Source organism: Coenobita brevimanus, chromosome 2 (genome assembly GCF_032717465.1).
Source record: "Coenobita brevimanus isolate Jiangsu-jjx chromosome 2, ASM3271746v2, whole genome shotgun sequence".
Taxonomy (NCBI): Eukaryota; Metazoa; Arthropoda; class Malacostraca; order Decapoda; family Coenobitidae; genus Coenobita; species Coenobita brevimanus.
Genome location: NC_136955.1, coordinates 34245993 through 34266526, shown reverse-complemented (window position 1 = coordinate 34266526; position 20534 = coordinate 34245993). Strand labels below are relative to the sequence as shown.

General features: G+C 41.5%; 1 protein-coding gene across 1 annotated transcript in view; it reads left to right on the top strand.

The window, feature by feature from the left end:
* LOC145391635 (U-scoloptoxin(16)-Er13a-like) overlaps nt 1-20067 on the top strand; it is a 61867-nt gene extending 41800 nt beyond the window's left edge. Inside the window, exon 3 of the mRNA XM_080266181.1 lies at nt 19571-20067. Within this exon, the coding sequence (XP_080122307.1) occupies nt 19571-19664 (94 nt within the window). The 3' untranslated portion in view covers nt 19665-20067. The remainder of the gene's footprint in view (nt 1-19570) is intronic.
* Nucleotides 20068-20534: the final 467 nt, after the last annotated feature.

The window sequence follows — 20534 nt, the reverse complement described above, 5'->3', positions numbered from 1 at the left end:
GTAGAGTTAAAGTGGCAGTGATAAAGGGGGGGGGGATCTAAGTACTTTATGACCAGTGTCGCTGGCCTTTTGGCCAGTTTCATATACTTGCTTGCTTTTAGGTAAAGTGACAAGATTAAGATGTTCAAATTTTGTATGGCAAGGGACATGAGCAATGTGCTCAGTTAGCCACTTGAGAGTTTCACATTTCTAAGAACCGACAGTTGGTAAGTCTATCTATTTATCTGCAACCAGACGTCACAATCCAGTAAGGAGTGGCCGCTTGTCTCTGAGTTAGTTGTTTCATGTGGACACAAAACCTCCACCAACCCACTTGTTGACACGTACAGTAGATTAGTTGATACAGCATTTAATATTTTTAAATGATGTGATGCATCATCTATCGCTATGAAAGAATTAAGAGGAATGTTTGGGATTAACGGTGTGACAACAAGATCTAAAACATGTGTGTGATTCATATGATTACAATAATCTCCTTTATTGCCATTTCTTCATTTGAAAAATAATAAAAGTTCCAGGTACACAGCAATCTTCTCCACCAGCAAGCACAAAGATATATCTGTCAACTTTCCCCGTTTTCAGTTTTGGACCTACTAATACATCACCAACTTATCCAACACTTATTTACACACTTGTTTTGATTAACCCTTTCATCTAGATATATTTCTGGCTTGTGGAAGCTGGATTTTGTTTTCATCAAACATTCTAAGATATTTGTTTCTTGCAACGAATATATCATTTACTTCCATTAAAATGTATCAGCCACTTTCTTCTCTCCTATATCGAATTGCAACCTGTTTCAACTTTTGACAGAGGAATAAGCGCATGAGAAGCATGAGAAGCTCACATGTGGTTCCCTCATTTCTTTCAGTAGGGCATCCACTACTGGAATTTCACCCCTCTCATAGAATTTCCTGGCGTATACATTCTTTGTCAAAATCATCCAATGCTGCCATTACTGGCACAGTCCTTAGCTCCACATCAGTGTCACTTTCCCGTTCATCTTGAGGGAGAAAATATATGTTAACATTCTTTATCATTATACTTGTTTGGCTTCTTAGTCTTCGGTTGCATTTTACCTCGTTGATTGCCTGAGCTTTGTGTGGTGTTTGATGGTCACCCAGGCCATATTAAATAATCAGATATTGCCTACTTTCACATTAAATTTTCTGTTCTTATTTATGTAAATATAAAAATATTTGTTTCTTGCAATATCATCCACATATTGCTAACTTTTTTAAAATTAAGTTTGCCCAGATTTTCATCCTTTTTCCTATTATTTCACTTAGCTCAGTGGCAGAAAAAGACAGCATTAAGGCTCTACATCCTTCCCATACCACTATCTGGCAACTAGCACCATATGCTACAGTTAATTTGTTGTTGCATCGACAATGGAAGCAGTGAGATGGAGATAAAGCCAAGTAAAAATAGTACAATAATACTTTACAGACACGTCTGTGTCATGTATAAGAGGCCACAGGGAAGAACATGACCATTATAGCCTATCGTCTTATTTCAGCGTTTACGTTGGCAGTTATAAATTACACATAATTACACATGAAAACCTTTTATATAAGCATACATACCTTCAGATATGTTACATAAAAGGGCAGCAAAGCATTCGTTGATGGTTACCACAGCGGACAGTTTTGACAACTGCGAGATGACACCTGCCCGATGCTGTCTCCAGAGGGAGTTCCTGCCAAGTGCAGAGGCTGTTCTCATAAGCGTTTCTGTTAGATTCAACGTATTCATTTCGACTTTTATCATTACATAATGATTCGGGGCATACTGGATTTGTCTAAACTGTAGTTCATAGCATACTGTACAATATTTTTTTGGTCAAACTGCTGGAGAGGCCCCCTTAAACAAATGGTGAAAATTTATTCACAGGGACTATCTTTAATAATTATGAACTCAGTTATGACATCCAAATTTATGTTATTAATGACTGCACAATTCATTCCTGACACCCAAATTCTGCAAACGTAACATGATATTCAAAAGCATGATGTTAGGTTTGTTGGCGGTGGCGTCCTGCAGAGGGCAGTGGGTCGATTAGGACCCGAGCTCACTCGTCCCCAAATATTTTAGTTGAGCTAGACAAGGTTAAATCAAATTAGGTTTGGTTGAATTAGGTTAGGTTAGGTTGTGTCAGAATAGGTTAGGTCATATTAGGTTAAGTAGAGATGGGCAATCAGTGACGGAATGACCCTGGAGCCGAATCAACCTAATATGGCTCAATCGGTAGAGAGTTGGCCTGCAGTCCTACCAGACCCAGGTTCAAATCCCCTCTGGGGCAGGGAACAATTTAAGGATTTGAATTTCATAAATTCAGATTTTACTGATCTACTGGAATACCCGCCGACATGTTGTAAAAATACCCCCACTAATACCAATACACCAGTCCTGTATGAGACAGTCCTAGCATGTGTTCAATATGGACGGTGGGTGTTAGCACCAAAGTGGTGACATGCAGAGGTGTATGGTATGCAAGAGGACTCCTGGGCCTTTGGAGCAGGCTGTGAAGCCTATGCTCAGAGTCGGACACATAAAAAAATAAATAAATAAATAATAATAGTTCGACAAGGCGAGTGGCCTCTTGCCACGGTTTGCGTGTAAAATTGCTGGTGTTATGGATGGTATCTTAATAATTACGCATTTCTCCAACTTTTTAAAAGATATCACAATCATAATTACGTTATATTTATTTTAAAAAATATCATACAATTGTAAATTTTATGCATGGGAGCTCACCTGCAGTTTCACATTTTTATTATTCGTTTGCTGCAAAACAAAGGAATAATGACTAGGTCTCATCCGAAAGCAATACCCAACCTTGACTTCTATAATTATTTATACATAATTAACATTGCCATATCCTCTGTTATGTGCAAGTGAAGAAATCCTTTGCATTTTGTATTCCTGAGTTTCACAGTTATTATAGAGAAGAGCGAGTCTGATTATTAACTGAACACATTTCGTATTTATATAACTAGGCCACTTTAAGAACAATTTATGTTAGTCAGTCACCTATTTCGCCACAGAAAAGGAGCATAGCTACTAGGCCGGGGTAGCGTAAGTTGGTATATTGGAGAGAGAGAGAGAGAGAGAGAGACACACACACACAGACAGACAGACAGACAGACATACAGAGCATCTAATTAACCACTCCCGTCCGGCAAATGCTGGTGATGAGATACCGACATCCAACAACAGCATGACACCCCCAGAGGGCGATAACGGAGGGTTGGACGGAGCGAGAGGGACGTCCGTGCTATATGGACGCAAGTCTTTAGGAGCCGCGCACCCCTACTCCCTGGAACCGGCCCAGCATGAACACCTCAGCCTGGGCGCATTACCCTCTCTCCAGCCTGGCCTGCATCAGGATCGGGGTAGAGCTGAACCATATACCCTAAGCAATGCCCCAGAGACAGCCTCTCGCCACTCCACCTATGAGACGGCCTCTAGCTCCTCACAGCCCAAGACGGCCTCTAGCCGCTCCACCTGGGCTGCCTATCCCCCCTGCAGGACCTGTGATGGCCTCCAGCCACACACAGGGTAAGAAGGGCACATCCCCTTTCCTCCTGCAGTAGTCTCGGAGGGCACGACACCGGCAACGACCTCCAGCAGCGCCCATAAACGGGAGACTGACTCTAGCCACTCTTTGCCTGCATGTCGCCCTTCATATGGGGCTTTGGTGATGGCCTCCAGCTGCGCCCCGTCTGTGGCCCTGTCAGGAAGTCGGGCCCTGGTGATGGCCTCCAGTCGTGCCGACAGGGTAGGGACAGCCCCTAGCTGCCCTCCTCCTGTTGCCCAAGGGACCTTGGTGACAGCGTCCAGCTGCACCAGGAAGGGATGATACCAAAGCCTCTCACCCCCTGTGACTTCGCAACGTGAGGGTGACCTCCGCCCTTCCCCATCCACCAGCAGCAGAGCCGGGTGTCCCCATCCCCGTCCGGATTGAGGCAGCCCCCAAAAGGGAAAATTTCCAGCTAGTGGACTGGTGGTGAGGCCCTATATTTTCCCCAGGGCAACTCCTATCACCCTCATGACACACCAAGTTCAACCCCCTCCAACCTCTATCCCCAGGGAAAACCTAGTTGCATCACCCCAGCATAAAACCACCACTGCCTCCCCATTTGCCAGCATTCAGCTGAGGGCCCTAGGAAGACAACTACCTCCAACCATGAACATAAGGCACACCACCTGGATACCAGCCTTCAGGGAGAAGCACTGCATATGCGGTCGCACCACCTACTCCAACTCCTCCAAATGGCTGCCCAACCTTCCACCCTCTTCCTCATCTGTGCCCCACACCAAGATGAAAATCAAATGACTGCACGGTGGACCACCCTCCTGCAACACCTGATGCTGGCCCATGACACCAGCATCACCAAGATCTACTACCCCCAAGCACAGGGACGTGACTTTTCCCACCCCAAAGGTGGTGAATTACCAACATCCAACGACAGCACAAAGGCGATAACGGAGGGTTGGACGGAGTGAGCAGGACATCCATGGTATACGGGCGCAAGTCCCTAGGAACCACGCACCCCTTACTCTCCAGAACTGGCCCGGCACGAACACCTCAGCCCGGGCGCATTACCCTCTTGCCAGCCCGGCCTGCATCAGGATCAGGGTAGAGTTGAACCTTCCACCCTAAGCAACGTCCCAGAGATGGCCTCTAGTCGCTTACCCTCGGAGATGGCCTCTAGCCACTCCACCTACGAGATGGCCTCTAGCTGCTCACAACCCAAGATGGCCTCTAGCCGCTCACAGCCCCTATCAACACCAAACTACATACACAGTACACACTACACTTCCTTTTCCAAAATTCAAAAGTATGGCATCTGAACACCCAGCCTCAGAGTCCCCGGGGGGGGACCATAAAAGCCCCCACCTTCCGCCCCTCTCCCGGTGACGACTTGAGCTCCCTGGAACCACTGTCTGACTCACTTCTTCATTTCTGCAACATTCATGGCCTTTCCTCTAACTTTTGCTCTGTTGAGCACCACCTATCCTCCTCTAAACCTCACCTTCTCTTTCTGAGACTCAGTTGTCTGGGGCAACTTACAGCAAACCCTTTTCTGTACCCTCCTACTTTCTCTATACTCATTTGAAAGGCAAAGGTGGCTGTTGTGTATATAAACGCAACAACTTATCTTGCTCTCGTGTTCCTGAACTTGATTCTTCTGAATTCTCTACACTCTGGCTTCGGCTACCCAGTCATTCTCTGACTAAATATATCTGCACTGTTTACTTATCCCCTAATCTACTAACTATCAATATTTCTTCGACTATCTTACTTCTACGATGGAACACATTTTAACCATTTCTCCTTTCTCTGAAATCTCCATATTAGGAGATTTCAATGTTCACCACCACCTTTGGCTCTTCTTTCCTTTCACTGATCCACCTGGTGAACAAGCCTACATCTTTTCTATCCTTAATGACCTAGAGCAGCTTGTACAGCACCCTAACTGTATCCCTGACCATCTTGGAGAGAGCTCCAACATACTTGACCTCTTCCTTACAACTAATCCTTCTGCTTACACTGTTAATCTTTTCTCTCCGTTGGGCTCCTCCGATCACAACCTTATCACCTTAATCTGTCCTAACACTCCGGTATGGCCTGTGGACCCTCCAAAGAAACATTGTCTGTGGCACTTTGGAGCTGCAGATTGTGAGGCCCTCAGGCAGTACTTCTTTGATTTTCCATGGAATGATTATTATTCCATGGCCGGGAGCCATTTCAGTGTGCCTCGCGCATTATGGGGATTATTCTCTCGGACATGGAAGCATACATTCCTTTCTTATATCCTTTGACTAATGCAAGAAAGTCTTGGTTTAATCACACTTGTTCTAATGCTCTCCGCAACAAGGAGAAGGCCTATAAAAGGTACCAGAGCCAACCCACCCTTGAATCACATCTTGCTTATGTTTCTGCCTGGAATTGTGCTAAGTCTGTTCTTTGCTGTGCTGAAAATAATTTCATCCATACTAAATGCTCTTAACTCTCCAACTCAAATTCTTCCCGCTCCTTCTGGCACCTTGCCAAAAACCTTTCTAACAACTTTACCCCATCATCCTTCCCTCCTCTTTTCTTCCCTGATGGTTCTGTAGCTATCTCTTCAACTGATAAAGCAGATCTCTTCACTCAGACTTTTTCCTCCAATTCCACCTTAGACGATTCCGGTGCTGTTCCTCCATCACTTCCCCCCTCTGATTTCCTCATGGTTGACATTAAAACTTCTTCAGCTGATGTATTCTCTGCCATCACAGGCCTCAATACTAACAAGGCATATGGGCCTGATGAGTCCCTCCTGTTGTTCTCAAGAACTGTGCTTCTGTGCTTACACCCTGCCTAGGCAAACTCTTTCGACATTGTCTATCAACTTGTACCATTCCTTCTTGCTGGAAATTTGCTCTTATTCAGCCAGTTCCAAAGAAGGGTGACCATTCCCAACCCTCTAACTATCGTCCAATTGCTTTAACCTCCTGTAACTCAAAAGTTTTCGGGTCAATTCTTAATAGAAAAATTTTAAAGCATTTTTCCTATGACAACATTCTTTCTGACAGTCAGTATGGGTTCTGTCAGAGACGCTCCATTGGCGATCTTCTCACCTGCCTTTCAGACTCCTGGTCATCCTCCTTTCGGGACTTTGGCGACAGCTTTGCCATTGCACTTGACATCTCAAGGGCTTTCGATCGAGTCTGGCACAAATCTTTAATTTCCAAACCACCCTCTTACGGTTTCTATCCTTCTATCTGTGCCTTCATCTATAGCTTCCTTTCTGGTCGTTCTATAGCTGCTGTTGTAGACGGCCATCGTTCTTCTCGTAGATCTATCAACAGCTGTGTTCCTCAGGGCTCTGTCCTATCACCAACTCTCTTCCTTTTATTCATCAGTGACCTTCTAAGCTGTACATCTAACCCTATCCACTCATACAGTGATGACTCCACCCTTCACCTTTCCATTCAGTTCCCACAATGTCCATCTCAGCAGTTACTTCAAGAAACAAGGGATGAGGCTATGGCACACCTAATGTCTGACTTGGCTCGTATCTCTGACTGGGGTAAAAATAATCTGGTTGTTTTTAATACATCAAAGACTCAGTTCTTACACCTATCAACACGACAAAATCTTCCACAGGTGTACCCACAAATGTTTAATAATACACAGCTTGATCCTGCATCATCCTTGAACATGCTTGGGGTTTCATTCACTCGGGACTCATCTTGGAAAGATCATATTAAATCTCTTGTAAAATCTGCTTCCAAAAGATTAGGTGTGCTAAGCCGACTCTGTTCCTTTTTTACCCCTGCACAATTGTTGACACTATGCATGGGTTTTATCCGCCCCTGTGTGGAGTACAACTCGCATGTGTAGGGAGGTTCTCCACATACAGCTCGTCTCAATAGGGTGGAGTCAAAGGCTTTTCGTCTCATTAACTCTCCTCCTCTTCCTGGCTCCCTTCAACCTCTGTCTCTTCACCGCACTGTTGCATCATTTATCTCTTTTCTATTGCTACTTTAATGGTCACTGCTGCTCTGAACTATCTGCATGCATTCCTCCACCTCTAAGACGGGCACGTAACACCCGTCAAGGAGCAAAATCTCATCCGTTTTCTGTCTTACTCTCTAATGTAAGAGTTAACCGTTACTTCCAGTCCTTCATTTATGCAACAGGTCAACTCTGGAACTGTCTCCCTCTGTCTGTATTTCCTGCTTCCTATAATCTCCAGTCTTTCAAACGCAGTGTGTCCAGGCCTCTCGAAATGATCGGATCTTGAATTTGGCTCTCACTTGTATTTTGTTCTTCTCTTGGAGGGAACGGTTTTTGTGGGCTCGTGGCCTTTGGTTCCTTCTTCCTAGCATTTAAAAAAAAAAGGACAATAGAACTGTTCAGCCCCACTCCATACCAGGACACCTGCGGGAGACGCCCTCCCTTCCCCAACCCTCCACGAGAGGCAGCCCTTAGTGACCCCACTTTGCCTCTAACCCAATCTGGTTAGACGTGTACACTGTGCACATTGATGCATGCATTTAAAAAATAAAAAATAAACTATGACATGCATATCAGTATTGCCTGAGATCCCTGAGGGCCACTCCCCCATCACATGGGGTGGGAGAAGGGTGTGGCATTCGGGATAGCCACTGCAACTGTAACCTCAGTCTGGTGGAAGCCTAAAACTGTGCAAAATTCCGCGTTTCTAGGGGGAAAAAATGGCTTTGCCACTCCCCTTCCATGGGTCAGCCCTGTTTTGGGAGTAGAGGAGGTTCACCCTATCTGACCTGGACTGAGTGGAGGTTAACACTGTGCAGAATTTCGTTCCCTTAAGTAAAAAACTATGGCCTTGCTTACTGACCTCGACCAGGACACCCAGAAGCTGCTACCCGGGCCTTAGGGGTCCTCCCCACCCAAGATCTGCTCACACTAGGGGTCTCCCACTGTGCAAAGTTTCGTTTTCGTAGGCACTCCCTGATGCTCCCAGTCGTCAGAAAACCTGTTTACTTAGTCACTGCCCCCAACTCCTCCTCCTCCTCCTCCTCCATTTGGAGAAATATTGTGCTTTTCCCACTTTGTACAGCAAAAGAAAGAAATTATTGAAGTAAAATCTGTCATCCTATTCAAAATTGATTATTTGTTTATATCCCCCTCACTAATAATTTCCTCATCCTCGGTTGCATCCCACAGACTGCCATCCATATAGTGTAGCCTTCTGAACCTAGACATACAGCTATACCAATCCTTTGTCTACCAGAAAAGCTGGCTTTAGTGTCAGAAAATATTATTGCAATCAGCTCTATAACCCTCTCCCTAATTATGGTTTGCTTACCTTCTGTCTCACTATCATCTGCATCAGTCTGTGTGAAGTTCAGTGCAGGACCTGACTTTCTTCTTGGAAGGAATGTGGCAGTGAGAATTTATAGGGCACTCGTCCTCATTTCCACTTGAATACCCTCGATGTTCCAACCAAATAACTGAACTCAATGTCTACGTCCATTAAGTCAAAGCTTGTTTCAGAATTACCATTTAATTTCAGACTTACTCAAATAACTGCTTTAGCCTACTCATACTGAAAGTGTTACTCTATAATATGGATGGTACCTTACATGCTTACTGCCTGTCATATGCTAATTCTAATTCTAGACTGAGAGAGAAATGTCCCTTTTATAACATTTCACCGTGATAGCACTGTAATCCTTGGACGGTAAATAATGGAACATTACTAAAATGATTTAATCAGGGTACACCTGTGTCTTCTCCCACGCAAGACTTCAAGGAGATTAAGTGGAAAAATACAACACACTACAGTCCCTTGTCTACACGCACATACACACACACACATCACCAGGCGTCAGAGAGTAAACAGGTCATATCACCTTGCTCCAGCTGACCACTCTTGGCTAAAACTGGCTATACCTAAATAGTATCTTTATATGAGTCAAGCTCCGTACAAGGTTTAACTAAACGGTACAAAATATTATAGCAAGTTTAAGCAAAAGTGTTGCCCAAATAACAGAACATTATTGGTATGTGCAGGAATGTGTCGATAAGTCACAGCTGTTTCAACTACGGCACCACAGGCAAATAAGATGCACAGTTGTAAGTACAAACTTTTCTTTCTTAGTATTAACACAAAAGGACCACCATATTATGCGAATATGGAAGGAGCTGGGATGAGGGAAGGGGTTTTCTAACAGGATGATTTGTGTCAGGAACTTGTCGAAATGGAAACATTCAGGAAATTAGAAGAATGGGTGAACAGATTGGAATGGGCATTTCACAGTGAAATAGATGGAATTAATATGAAACTGCGCATGCAGAAGGAGGAAAATGAAAAATTAGTAAAGGAATTAACAGGAAAGACACAGCAATAGGCCTTGAGCCTTTGTCCAGAGTCGGACACGTAAAAAATATATATATATATATATATATATATATATATATATATATATATATATATATATATATATATATATATATATATATATATATATGAGCTGTCAGTTGAGGTGAGTGTACTTAAAAGGAAGATCGGTGAAATGGCAAGTACGATTGTCAACCGTGAGATTATTATGGAGGAGTTCAAAAATGGTACAGAGACGATTAGGCAAGCAAGTAGTCTGATAGACTAATATTGTGATACTGAAGAGAAGATAACCCAGGTGAATGAAGTGATGCAAAGTTATAAAGATGATGTGGAAACTATGTATGCTGAAATGGTGAAAGTAAGGAATGATTTAGAAACAAGAGTCAGAGAAAAAAGCATTAGGAACGAAGTGAAAAAAATAATAATCCAAAAGAACCCAAAATAAGATTCAGCAGATATCAACAAATCTATAGTAATCTCCGGTATAAAGGAGGAAGAAATAAAAAAAAAAAAAAATTTCGGGAGACAAAAAGGAGATGGCAATATAGTGAGCATATTCAAGAAAGTATCAGAGGAAATCTATAATAAAGACAAAGAGGAACACAAAAGGCTAGGGAAATATGAGAGAAATAAGTCAAGGCCTCTAAAAGTTGCCTTCCAGAGTGTGAACATTGTGGAGGCAATACTAAAAAATGCAAACAAACTCGTGGAAAAAAAGGAATTTTAAAAAGTATGGATAAAAAGATGCCTAACCCAAAAGGAACTGGGAATACTAAAAGAGAAGAGGGAGGAGGCAAAAACAAAGAATGAGGGAAGATCAGAAGAAGGGAAGAGTACATTTTTTTACAAAGTAATTGGACTGCAGGTAAGAAAGTGATACATAACCAACAGGGAACAGAAAGGAGGAAGGTAGTAGACTCAAGTCATGGCAAGTATGTAAACAAGATGGTTAGATTAATGTACTCAAATGTAGATGGAATGGTGTCTAAATTATCAGAAGACTATAGCAAAGAAAAGAAACCACATATTATCTGCCAAACTGAAACAAAATTAACCCCAACGATACCAAACGATACTCTAAAAGTAGAGGAATACAATTTATGGAGAAGAGACAGAAATTTAAGAAAGGGAGGAGGAACTATAATCTTAACAAAGAAAAATGTACAAGTCAAAGAAATAAAACTAGATATACCCTCACAGGTAGAACTGATTGCATTGGAAATAAACATATGAAAGGAAATTAATTGTGGTAAATTTATATATGCCACCTAAAACAAACACCTGGGAAAGAGGCGAATATGAAGACCTGGCAGAAAGTACAATTCAGAGTTTTGGAACATTATTACATAGAACGGAAGAGAAATCTGAAAGAACTGTAGTAACTGGAGACTTCAATTAAAAAATAAATTGGAATACTCTAGACGTAAAAAGCTAGGAAAGCAGTTGGGATCAAGCTCTTAGATCTTATGCAGGAATTCTTCCTAACACAGTATGTACAGGAAAACACCAGAAAAAGAGGACTTGATGATCCTGTCAGTGCTAGACATTATATTTACCAGGCAAGAAAATGAAACTGACAATATAATGTATGACCCCCCACTTGGCGTAAGTGACCATGTAGTATTGTAACTTTTGGATTTCATATGACGTTACTAAATGGCAACTATCACCTGAAGAAGTACTCCTTAGAAATAGATTGGGAAAAGTAACCTAGAGGACAAGATTTAAATATTTATATATAGAAAATTCTATGATCTTTAAGAAACAGGAGTCCAAAATTACATCCCACAGCACAAAGCAACAGAAATGAAAATAAAGAAATGTTTTAATACAGAATGTAAAAAAGCAAAAGAGAAAAAGAGATTTGCTGTGGACTAGATACAGAAGACACAATAGTGAGAGGGCATATAACAACTATAAACAGACAAGAAATGATTATAAAAAGATAAGGAGGGAGGTTCAGAGAGTTTGAGAAGGACCTTGTTAATTAAAGTAGTGATCAACCTGAGTTTTTTTTACAGCTACATACGAAGCAAAACCAATGTTAAAGATAAAATACAGTCCATTACGGATGAGGGGATCATGTATACTCAAGAGAAAGATATTTATGAAGCACTACAGTAAATAAAAACTTTCAATCAGTTTTTACAAAAGAAGGAAATTTTGAGAGAGATGATATGGAACATGCATGCCCACACGTATTACCAGATATACAAATATCAGAAAAAGAAGTACAAGAAGAGTTACGTAAATTGGACAAAGGAAAAGCAAATAATCCTGACGGAATTTCAGGTTGGGTGCTACATAAATATACAGAAGAGCTAAGCAGACCATTGTATTCAATATTTAAGGAATTCTTAGGTCAAGGTAAACTACCTGACATTTGGAAGAAAGCAAACATTGTTCCCCTATTCAAAAAAGAGAATAGACAAAATCCACCCAACTGCCGACCAGTATCACTGACCAGTGTTGTAAGATACTAGAGAAGCTGATAAGGAAAGAAGAACATGGTATGATAACAGAGAGGCAGTTCGGTTCTAGGAAGAGAAAAGAATGTGTTACTAATCTGTTAAGCTATTATGATAGAGCTACAGAAACATTACAGAAAAGAGAAGGATGGGTGGACAGTATCTATTTAGATTTTAAGATAGCATTTGACAGAGTACCACACCAAAGACTTTTATGGAAACTGTACCATCAAGGAGGTATCCAAGGCAATCTGTACTGTTGGATGCAGGATTTTCTCAGGAAAAGGGAAATGAGAACAATATTAAGGGGAAATTATGTAATGGGGTGCATAAAAGTCCGCGTTGCTTTGAGGCAAAACGGGGGGCTCCTCTCTTTGGCTCAGCTGTAACGTGCAAGCATATGATGCGCAGGGGCCCGAGATCAAATCTCGGCCAGGACTGTGATTGATTTATTAAGTTTCAGTTTGGTCCCTTACATTACTCATCAAGGAGTGAAGTGACCAGTGCAGTGCCACAGGGCTCAGTGCCGGCACCAATTATGTTCTTAGTGTATGTAAATGAAATAGTAACATTGGAAATGGAAGCTATCTAAATATGTTTGCGGATGATGCACAAATTCAAAGGAAAATTACTAACACAGATTCTTGCAAAGAACTGCAAGAGGTATTGAACAGGCTTCATGAATGGAGAATTAAATGGCAAATGGATTTTAATGTGGACAAGTGTCATGTAATTAAATTTGGTAAAAGTAAGAAGAGACCAGATTGGGATTATACGTTAGGAAGATCAACCCTAAACATATCAGAAAGGGAGAAGGACCTAGGCGTAATTTTCAATAACAGACTATCTCCCAATGATCACATCAGTGAGAAGGTACGTAACATGTATACATTGCTTGCTAATATGAGAATAGCATTCATATATATATATATATATATATATATATATATATATATATATATATATATCTATATATACAAATGAAGACATGCTGAGAAAGATAACATCATTCATCAGACCAACCCTGGAGTATGCATCAATAACCTGGAAACTTCATCTCAAAGACACGTAGATAAGGTTGAAAAAGTACAAAGGGCAGCCACAAGATGGGTACTAAGCTTAAGGGATCTAAGCTATGAGGAAAGACTAGAAAAACTGAATCTGCCAATGCTGCAGAAGAGAAGGAGAAGAGACATTATTATACTATATAAATGCATATCAGGGAAAGAGAAAATAGACATAAATTAATATATATCATATGGGGGAGCATCAGCAAGAGGACATTGCAAAAAACTGCATAAAAAGAGAGGTGATAAAGACATAAGGAAATTCAGTTTCCCAAATAGGGCAATTGATCAGTGGAATGCACTACCGAATGAAGCAGTGTGTGTCAAAACTATTCGTAAATTCAAGGATTTGTATGATAAAAATGGTTTAATACACGGGACAGTATGAGCTTGACTCATTCCTATAAAGATACAATTAAGTATGAACAATTAGGTAAGAACACACACACACACACACACACACACACACACACACACTGCATTCTCTCTCCACGTATAATATTAGATATTAACCCTTATCCGCCAGGAGTTTTCCGCCATCGCCCACTCTCCTTACAGGGAATTTCCGAGATTTTGGGAAAAATTCCCCTACTTCAAACCTAAATATCTGCAAACTATTATAGCTAGAGAAAACGTTTAAGTATACATAAGACTCAGCAACTCTTCCTCTTTCAAATAAAAGTGTCCCGAGGTCTCCAGCTCGTTCTGTTGATGAATAAGGAAGAGTTAAAGATGACTGGTTTTCCGTGTTTTGGCGGGCTAATCCGGATGTGTACCACAGCCAGTGGCCTTGAACTCACTGGCTAGCTTTGGCAGCACTGGCCAGAGTGCTGACTGTAGCACTGGCTGGCCTCTCGGAATATTCAAAAAAAAATTTTGACTTTTTTTTTTTTTACTCACCATCATAAGAATGAGTCATCACCCCTTCCATGTGGCATTCCATAGGGTATTCTGCCCGTTTCATACCACTACTATGCTCCATACTGTAGATGTATGGGAAAAGAATTGCTCTATTTTCTTTACTCCTTGCATTAATTATAATAACTTCCCTCGACTACGGCACTTATATTTGCACTTGACATCAAGATTATGGGTAATTCAACTTTGAGAAGTAAATGCTCTGGCTGTGTCGTGCAGTGTGGTTATGTATGAGGTAATAATTTGTACATAAGTTGTGACTAATTTGTACTAATCAGGGGCAATGTGAAAATATTACTAATGTTATACACAACTTACATTTTTGGTACTTCACATCATAAATATGCTGATGCTCACATATTCGACATTATTTTCTGAATAACGTGTGAAAAAATTAGTTACAGCCAACCAGGCCATTTTCTTTCTCTCACATGCAGTTTTGGTTTTTCTTTTATTGTACTAGATAGGGTTACTCCAGGTATTTCCAATCACTGCTTCACAGATAACCATAAACAGTAACACTTATTGCAATGCACTTGTAAAACTTATTATAGAACACTTATTTCATAACACTCTCTAGACATAACTTATAATAATCTTACATTTCACTTATGTATAAAAAATGCACTTGTGCATACCTGTTTACTATTTACAATTTCCCACACACCTGCTCAGTCACTGAGCCCTTTCCCCAGCGGTAAGGGCAGAACTTTCGTTGGGGTCGATGATGCAATTGGCCCTGTGCATGGAGGGATGGAATCGGATGAGGAGGATAAGAAAGACATCACTCTACATTCTACCAGTGCAGTGTACAGACTGAACCGTGCATCAGTGGGGTACCTTAGGTACCTACCTACCCTATGGTTGTCATAGAAAATGGCCGTGAGTTCAAAGGGTGGCAGGAAGGTGCTTGCGATATATCCCGTCAGCCGGCGGTGCTTCACACTCTGAATCGTGATTGCTATACATGCCAGCTTGTGGTTAGGGGTTAATCGAATGATTTTCGTATCTTCACTGGTACTCTCCTGCAGTCATGAGTATCTGTACTTATCTACTGGCAGAGTCCTAACATATAGCTTGTCAAGAAAGACTGAGGCAAACCATGTTGAGATTTTTTCCTGACAAATATTTTCCTCTTCCGTAACTCCAAGCCACCATTCATTTATGCGCTCAATTCATCCTTTCTTGTTTACTGTACGCGTTTCGTCCCTGCAGTTAACTTCGTTTAACTACAAGTCTTTTTCTAGTGGCAAAGATGGTTATGATGATAATGGTAAAATTGTAATATTCCATGGCTTTGATATGTTCCTATGTATCAGTCCTATATCTCCAAGTAACTTCACAAGATGTGGCTTCAGGCAATAGATGTATAAAATCATTATGCAGTCATCTGGTAACTTGTTTATACTAGTATACTGATTACGCTTTCATATTCTACTTCCACCTACTCGACCTCGATACTTTCAAATTGACACAACCAAGCTAGCGTTTACATAAAAAAATAAATAAATAAACACTCGTGTACGTTTCACATAATTATGGGATATAAAACTTAGAAAAATTATTCTGGCAAATACATGAAAAGGACGTTCATATAAAACAACGATAAAGAGAACATGTTACTGACACTCAAGCAAATGCTCCTCGAAGAGACTGTACCTGTGCAAGCATGATTAAGCGTGTTCAAGGCTTGTAAGGGGAACCTCCAATATTACACTGGACCTGCCACTCCCCGAAATCTACAAGCTATTCCCAATCTCTCAATCCCCACCCACTCCCTGAATTCCTCCAAATGTCCACGTTCTTTAGACCATGGAAGAGTGACTCTCCACTTCGCGAAGGACCTATAGGAGCTCCTGCTCGATGATACCAGCAAAGAAGACAGTAGCTTTTATTGTAACTCATAACATACTAGCTTTCACCCCCACCAGCACGAAAGCATACCATATCTGCACAACAAACTACAGTCCTGCAGTTTATGCACTTCATCACACTAGCCTTGATGGTTGTACCTAGACTATTCAGTAGGCACCACCAACAGTACTGCTGGAATGGCCTTCGTCTTTGACACCACAACTCAAATCCAGAGGCTCTCAGACGAGACGTTCATTTTCCAAACCGAATAGCTAATATTTTAGGGGACCTCCAGCTTGTTCGAACCTAGCCATATTCTTATCATCCAACGCATGCATGATTATTGTCAGCCATTCAGTCACTCATTCACAATCATCCCATCAACAATAACCACCTCACAACTCACGTCTTTTCCCTCAGCTAGCAGCTGTAGGGTCAAGGGTAACATGCCATGGTAATCCAAGGAAACAGTCAAGTTGGTATTCAATGAAACGAAGGAAGTGAAAAAGCCGACCGAAACTCAAAATTTGCTGCCAAGAGAACAGTTATTTATCCGTGATTCTCCCAGCCTGACACAGACAAAGTAAAGACACAGGCAGATCCTTCCTGGCATATGAAAGAGTCATTGGCGGTGCAAAGGTCCCATCAGCCACCTAGACTGCTGCAGCTATCCAGTATCAGCCCATGAACGTGGACAAGGCGATGTAGTTCTACGTCCCCTTTAAAAACGGTGGTGACACAGATCTGCGTCCTGTAGCACTGAGGAGTCATTGCAAAAAACTGAAGTAAAATGGATGATAATATCATATCTCGCTAACTTCAGACATTTTTCCACTACGCTTACAACACCGATTTAGGAGCGCGGGAGGCGAGTAAGTCTTAACAGGCTCACAGCCTCCCTGCTCTGTCTCTAACCTTGAAGATTTCAGAGGTCGAGTGGCACAAACGTGATTCGATTCAACCTACTTTCTGGCTTTGGTGATTACTTTCATTAGCGCCAAGGATCTTGTATTGATATATTAAACCCATTTACCCACCAAAAAAAAAATCCAAAATCGGTTCACAAGCTCACAGACACTCTGCTCTCTCCGTGACCTCAAAGATTTCAGAGGTAGAGTGGCACCAACCAGACTCGATTCAACCAACTATTTCGCTTTAGTGATTGCTTTTATAAGTGCCAGGGATCTTATATTGATGTATCAAGCCCATTTAGCCCCCCCCCCCCAGAAAAAAAGTCCACAATCGGCTGGCATAGTTTTTTTTTTTTTTTTTCTTTCCAGCGTGGTGACGGTTTAAACACCTTTTTTTTGTTGATCTAGAGTGAGCTTGATTGTCAGATAAACACAAACTGGCAAGGAAAAATGTCAAGACCAGCCCTGTTACTGTTGTATGCTGTCTGTCCACCTGCCTTCAGTGTGACTTACATACACGTAAATATCTGTGTAACCTTCCCAATATACCATGAAATGCATGTAGGATATGTAGGAGATCATATTATATCATAAGTACTACACATCCGTTTCAGTATTTTTAATGATGGCGACATCATTGTTACCAAGCTAGCGTTTCTTTTTTTGTAAGACGGCCTCAGGAAACAGAGGCTGGAACAATTGTTTAACCAGACGCTGTAACTGTGCTTGTTGTGAGACAACAGTCTTAGCGTGGTTTTCACGACAACAAGTAGTTTCATTTGCGGCAGTTCATTGTTCACGGAACTGTGAAATGAGAATCCTTGATAAATAGATGCTTGCCAGGAAGATATGAGGTGACTGGTGCACACACGTAAATGTGAGGAATGTTTTCCACAGAGCAATCTTGCTTATTTTTATTCATTTATATTTTTTTTTTTTTTTTTTTTTTTTTTTTTACTTTCCAATAAAGTGGGTAGGTCCTCCATAGCTTTACTGACTTCCAGCATAATCCAGTTTCGGTGCTCGATGGGCAATTATGAGAAATGCCACTTACATAATCTGAGAAATGCCACTTACATAATCTGAGAAATGCCACTTACATAATCATATTTTACTTTGCCATAAGCTATCTAGCGATGTGCAAAAGTCCTCTGTAGTGTTATTAGCCAGGTTTTGCTGTTCACTGTGGTTGTTTTACTTTTTTCTGCAATGTGGTGGCAACTTCTGAGAAAACTCACTCAAATAGCATCCTTTGCTTCAGTAAAATCTTTCCAACGATGTGGGTCGGTCTGCTGTAAATTTTCTGAGATATTCCAGTTTTGATGTCCAATTCTGCTCTTTTTCATTATTTTTTTTATTTAGATTTACAATATGGTGATTAACGTTTATTAAGTTTGTCAACTATATGCACCGATCCGGACACTCTTGGTGCTGCCCGTGGTATGGGTGTCCGCTTTCTATTTCTTCGATTGTGTTCTCTTTAGCTTCCTGTACTCATTTCCTCGAATAGCAATTTTCAGTGAGGTTGAATAAGGAGGAAATGGAAAATGTGAGTGCGTTCAAGTACTTGGGTAGTGTGATGAGTAAGGATGGACGTTTAGAGGGTGAAGTGCTTGAAAGCGTACAACAAGCAAGAACGATTGCTGGTTCTTTGAAAGCAGTGTTAAGGAACAGGGAAGTGAGCATTGAAGTAAAAAAAGGTCGCTGTCTGATAATATTGTGATACGAACTTCATCGTATGGAAGTGAAGCTTGGACCTAGTCGGAGGGACATAAGTCAAGAGTGAGAGCAGTGGAACTGAGTTATCTGAGAGGAGCATGTGGAGTCACATGGAGAGACAGACAGAAATATGAGGAAGTGAAGGAGCGTTGTGGTGTGGATGTGGATGTGATAGGATGCGTTTGGAGAAACACAATGAGGTGGTTTTGCCTTGTGGAGAGAATGGAGAGCGAGAGACTGACGGAGAGAATATATGTAAATGAGGTGGAGGGGGGTAGAGGGAGGGGGAGGCCAAGTATGAGATGTATGAGATGTAGGGATGGAGTGGAGAGGTATATGAGAGGGGAGTTTGAGCTGGGAGCAGGGCAGTGAAATCCCGGGGACCAGGGCGACATGGAGGCAATTTGTTTGTGGCCACCCCTTACGGGATTTGGGCTTCTGGCAATAGACAGATTGATAGATAGATAGAAAATATATATATTTTTTGGCAAAAATTTCCATTCAGAGTGACGGCCCAGTTATGTGAATGTGTTGTTGACCTACGAGGTTACCAAAGGTTTCTCGGTATGTTCTGACAGCGACCAAGGGGGAAGAATGGGATTAGCATGTAAAAGTTTGTATTTATTTATTGATTATTTATTTATTTATTTAGTTATTTATTACTTACCTTCAAACAGGAACATGCAACTAATAACTTTTGTCAATACAGCTATATTATCTGACGCGTTTATCATTCTTTTCTTCTCCAACAGATGTGGTTTGCTGGGGGTACCTCCTCCTTGTGTGCTTGAAGAGGATCTCAGCCTTGATTACCCCGATTGTTGTCCCAGGCCCAAGTGCCCTTAGTGGTGTGTGTGTGTGTGATTGTTGTGTGGTAACCGCTGAAGTGTTGTGTGTGGGAGAAGAGGCAGACTTGTAGGTGTGGGAGTGCATTCATGTGTATGAAGGAATGTGTAAGTGTGGGTCTGGAAATTAAGTTGTAGGTGTGGGAGCAGAAGCATATAAGTGAATGGTGGATTATGTATGTGTTGATGAGAAGTGGATTTGTAGTTGTGTAATGGGCGCAGGTGGGGGGTCATTATGTGGTATAGCGTAGTGTGTAGTGGACGTTATAAACGAGTGTGTGATGTAGTAGTAGTAGTAGTAGTAGCAGTAGGAATAGGAGGAGGGGGAAGCATCAGATGAGAGGTTTAGGTTCACGTTTGTTATTTGTGAGTGTTGTGGTTTGCACTGAGTATTGTTTGTCTACGCTGGACGTGGTGTTGAGAATCGTTTGCATATGGTTATGCTGTCTAGGTGTGGTTTAGGTGTGGGAGTTATGCATAAGTGTGGTGTAGTGTGAGAGTGTGGACAGGCTGATTGGGAGTGGATGATGATGCACAAGTGTTGTGCGGAAGGTGTAAATTTGGCATAACGTGCAAGACAGGGCCGTGCACACGGGGGTAGCTGGGAGTTGAAACCCCCAATTTGGAAAGAATTTGAAATATTCGAATGAAAAAACCAAAAACGCAACTCATAAAATTAATTAAATTCTGTTAATAATGCTACGATAGAAAAATAATAGATAAGGAGTTAAAAAGTTCCACAAAATATTAGAAAGAACGAATTAAGATGTTTCACGAAGGTGCTAGAATGTTTTGTTGCCGAAGAGAATAAATGGAAGGTCATGGGAGGCTATTTAAAAAAAAAAAAAAAAGTTCGCAGTACGTAGTGGAA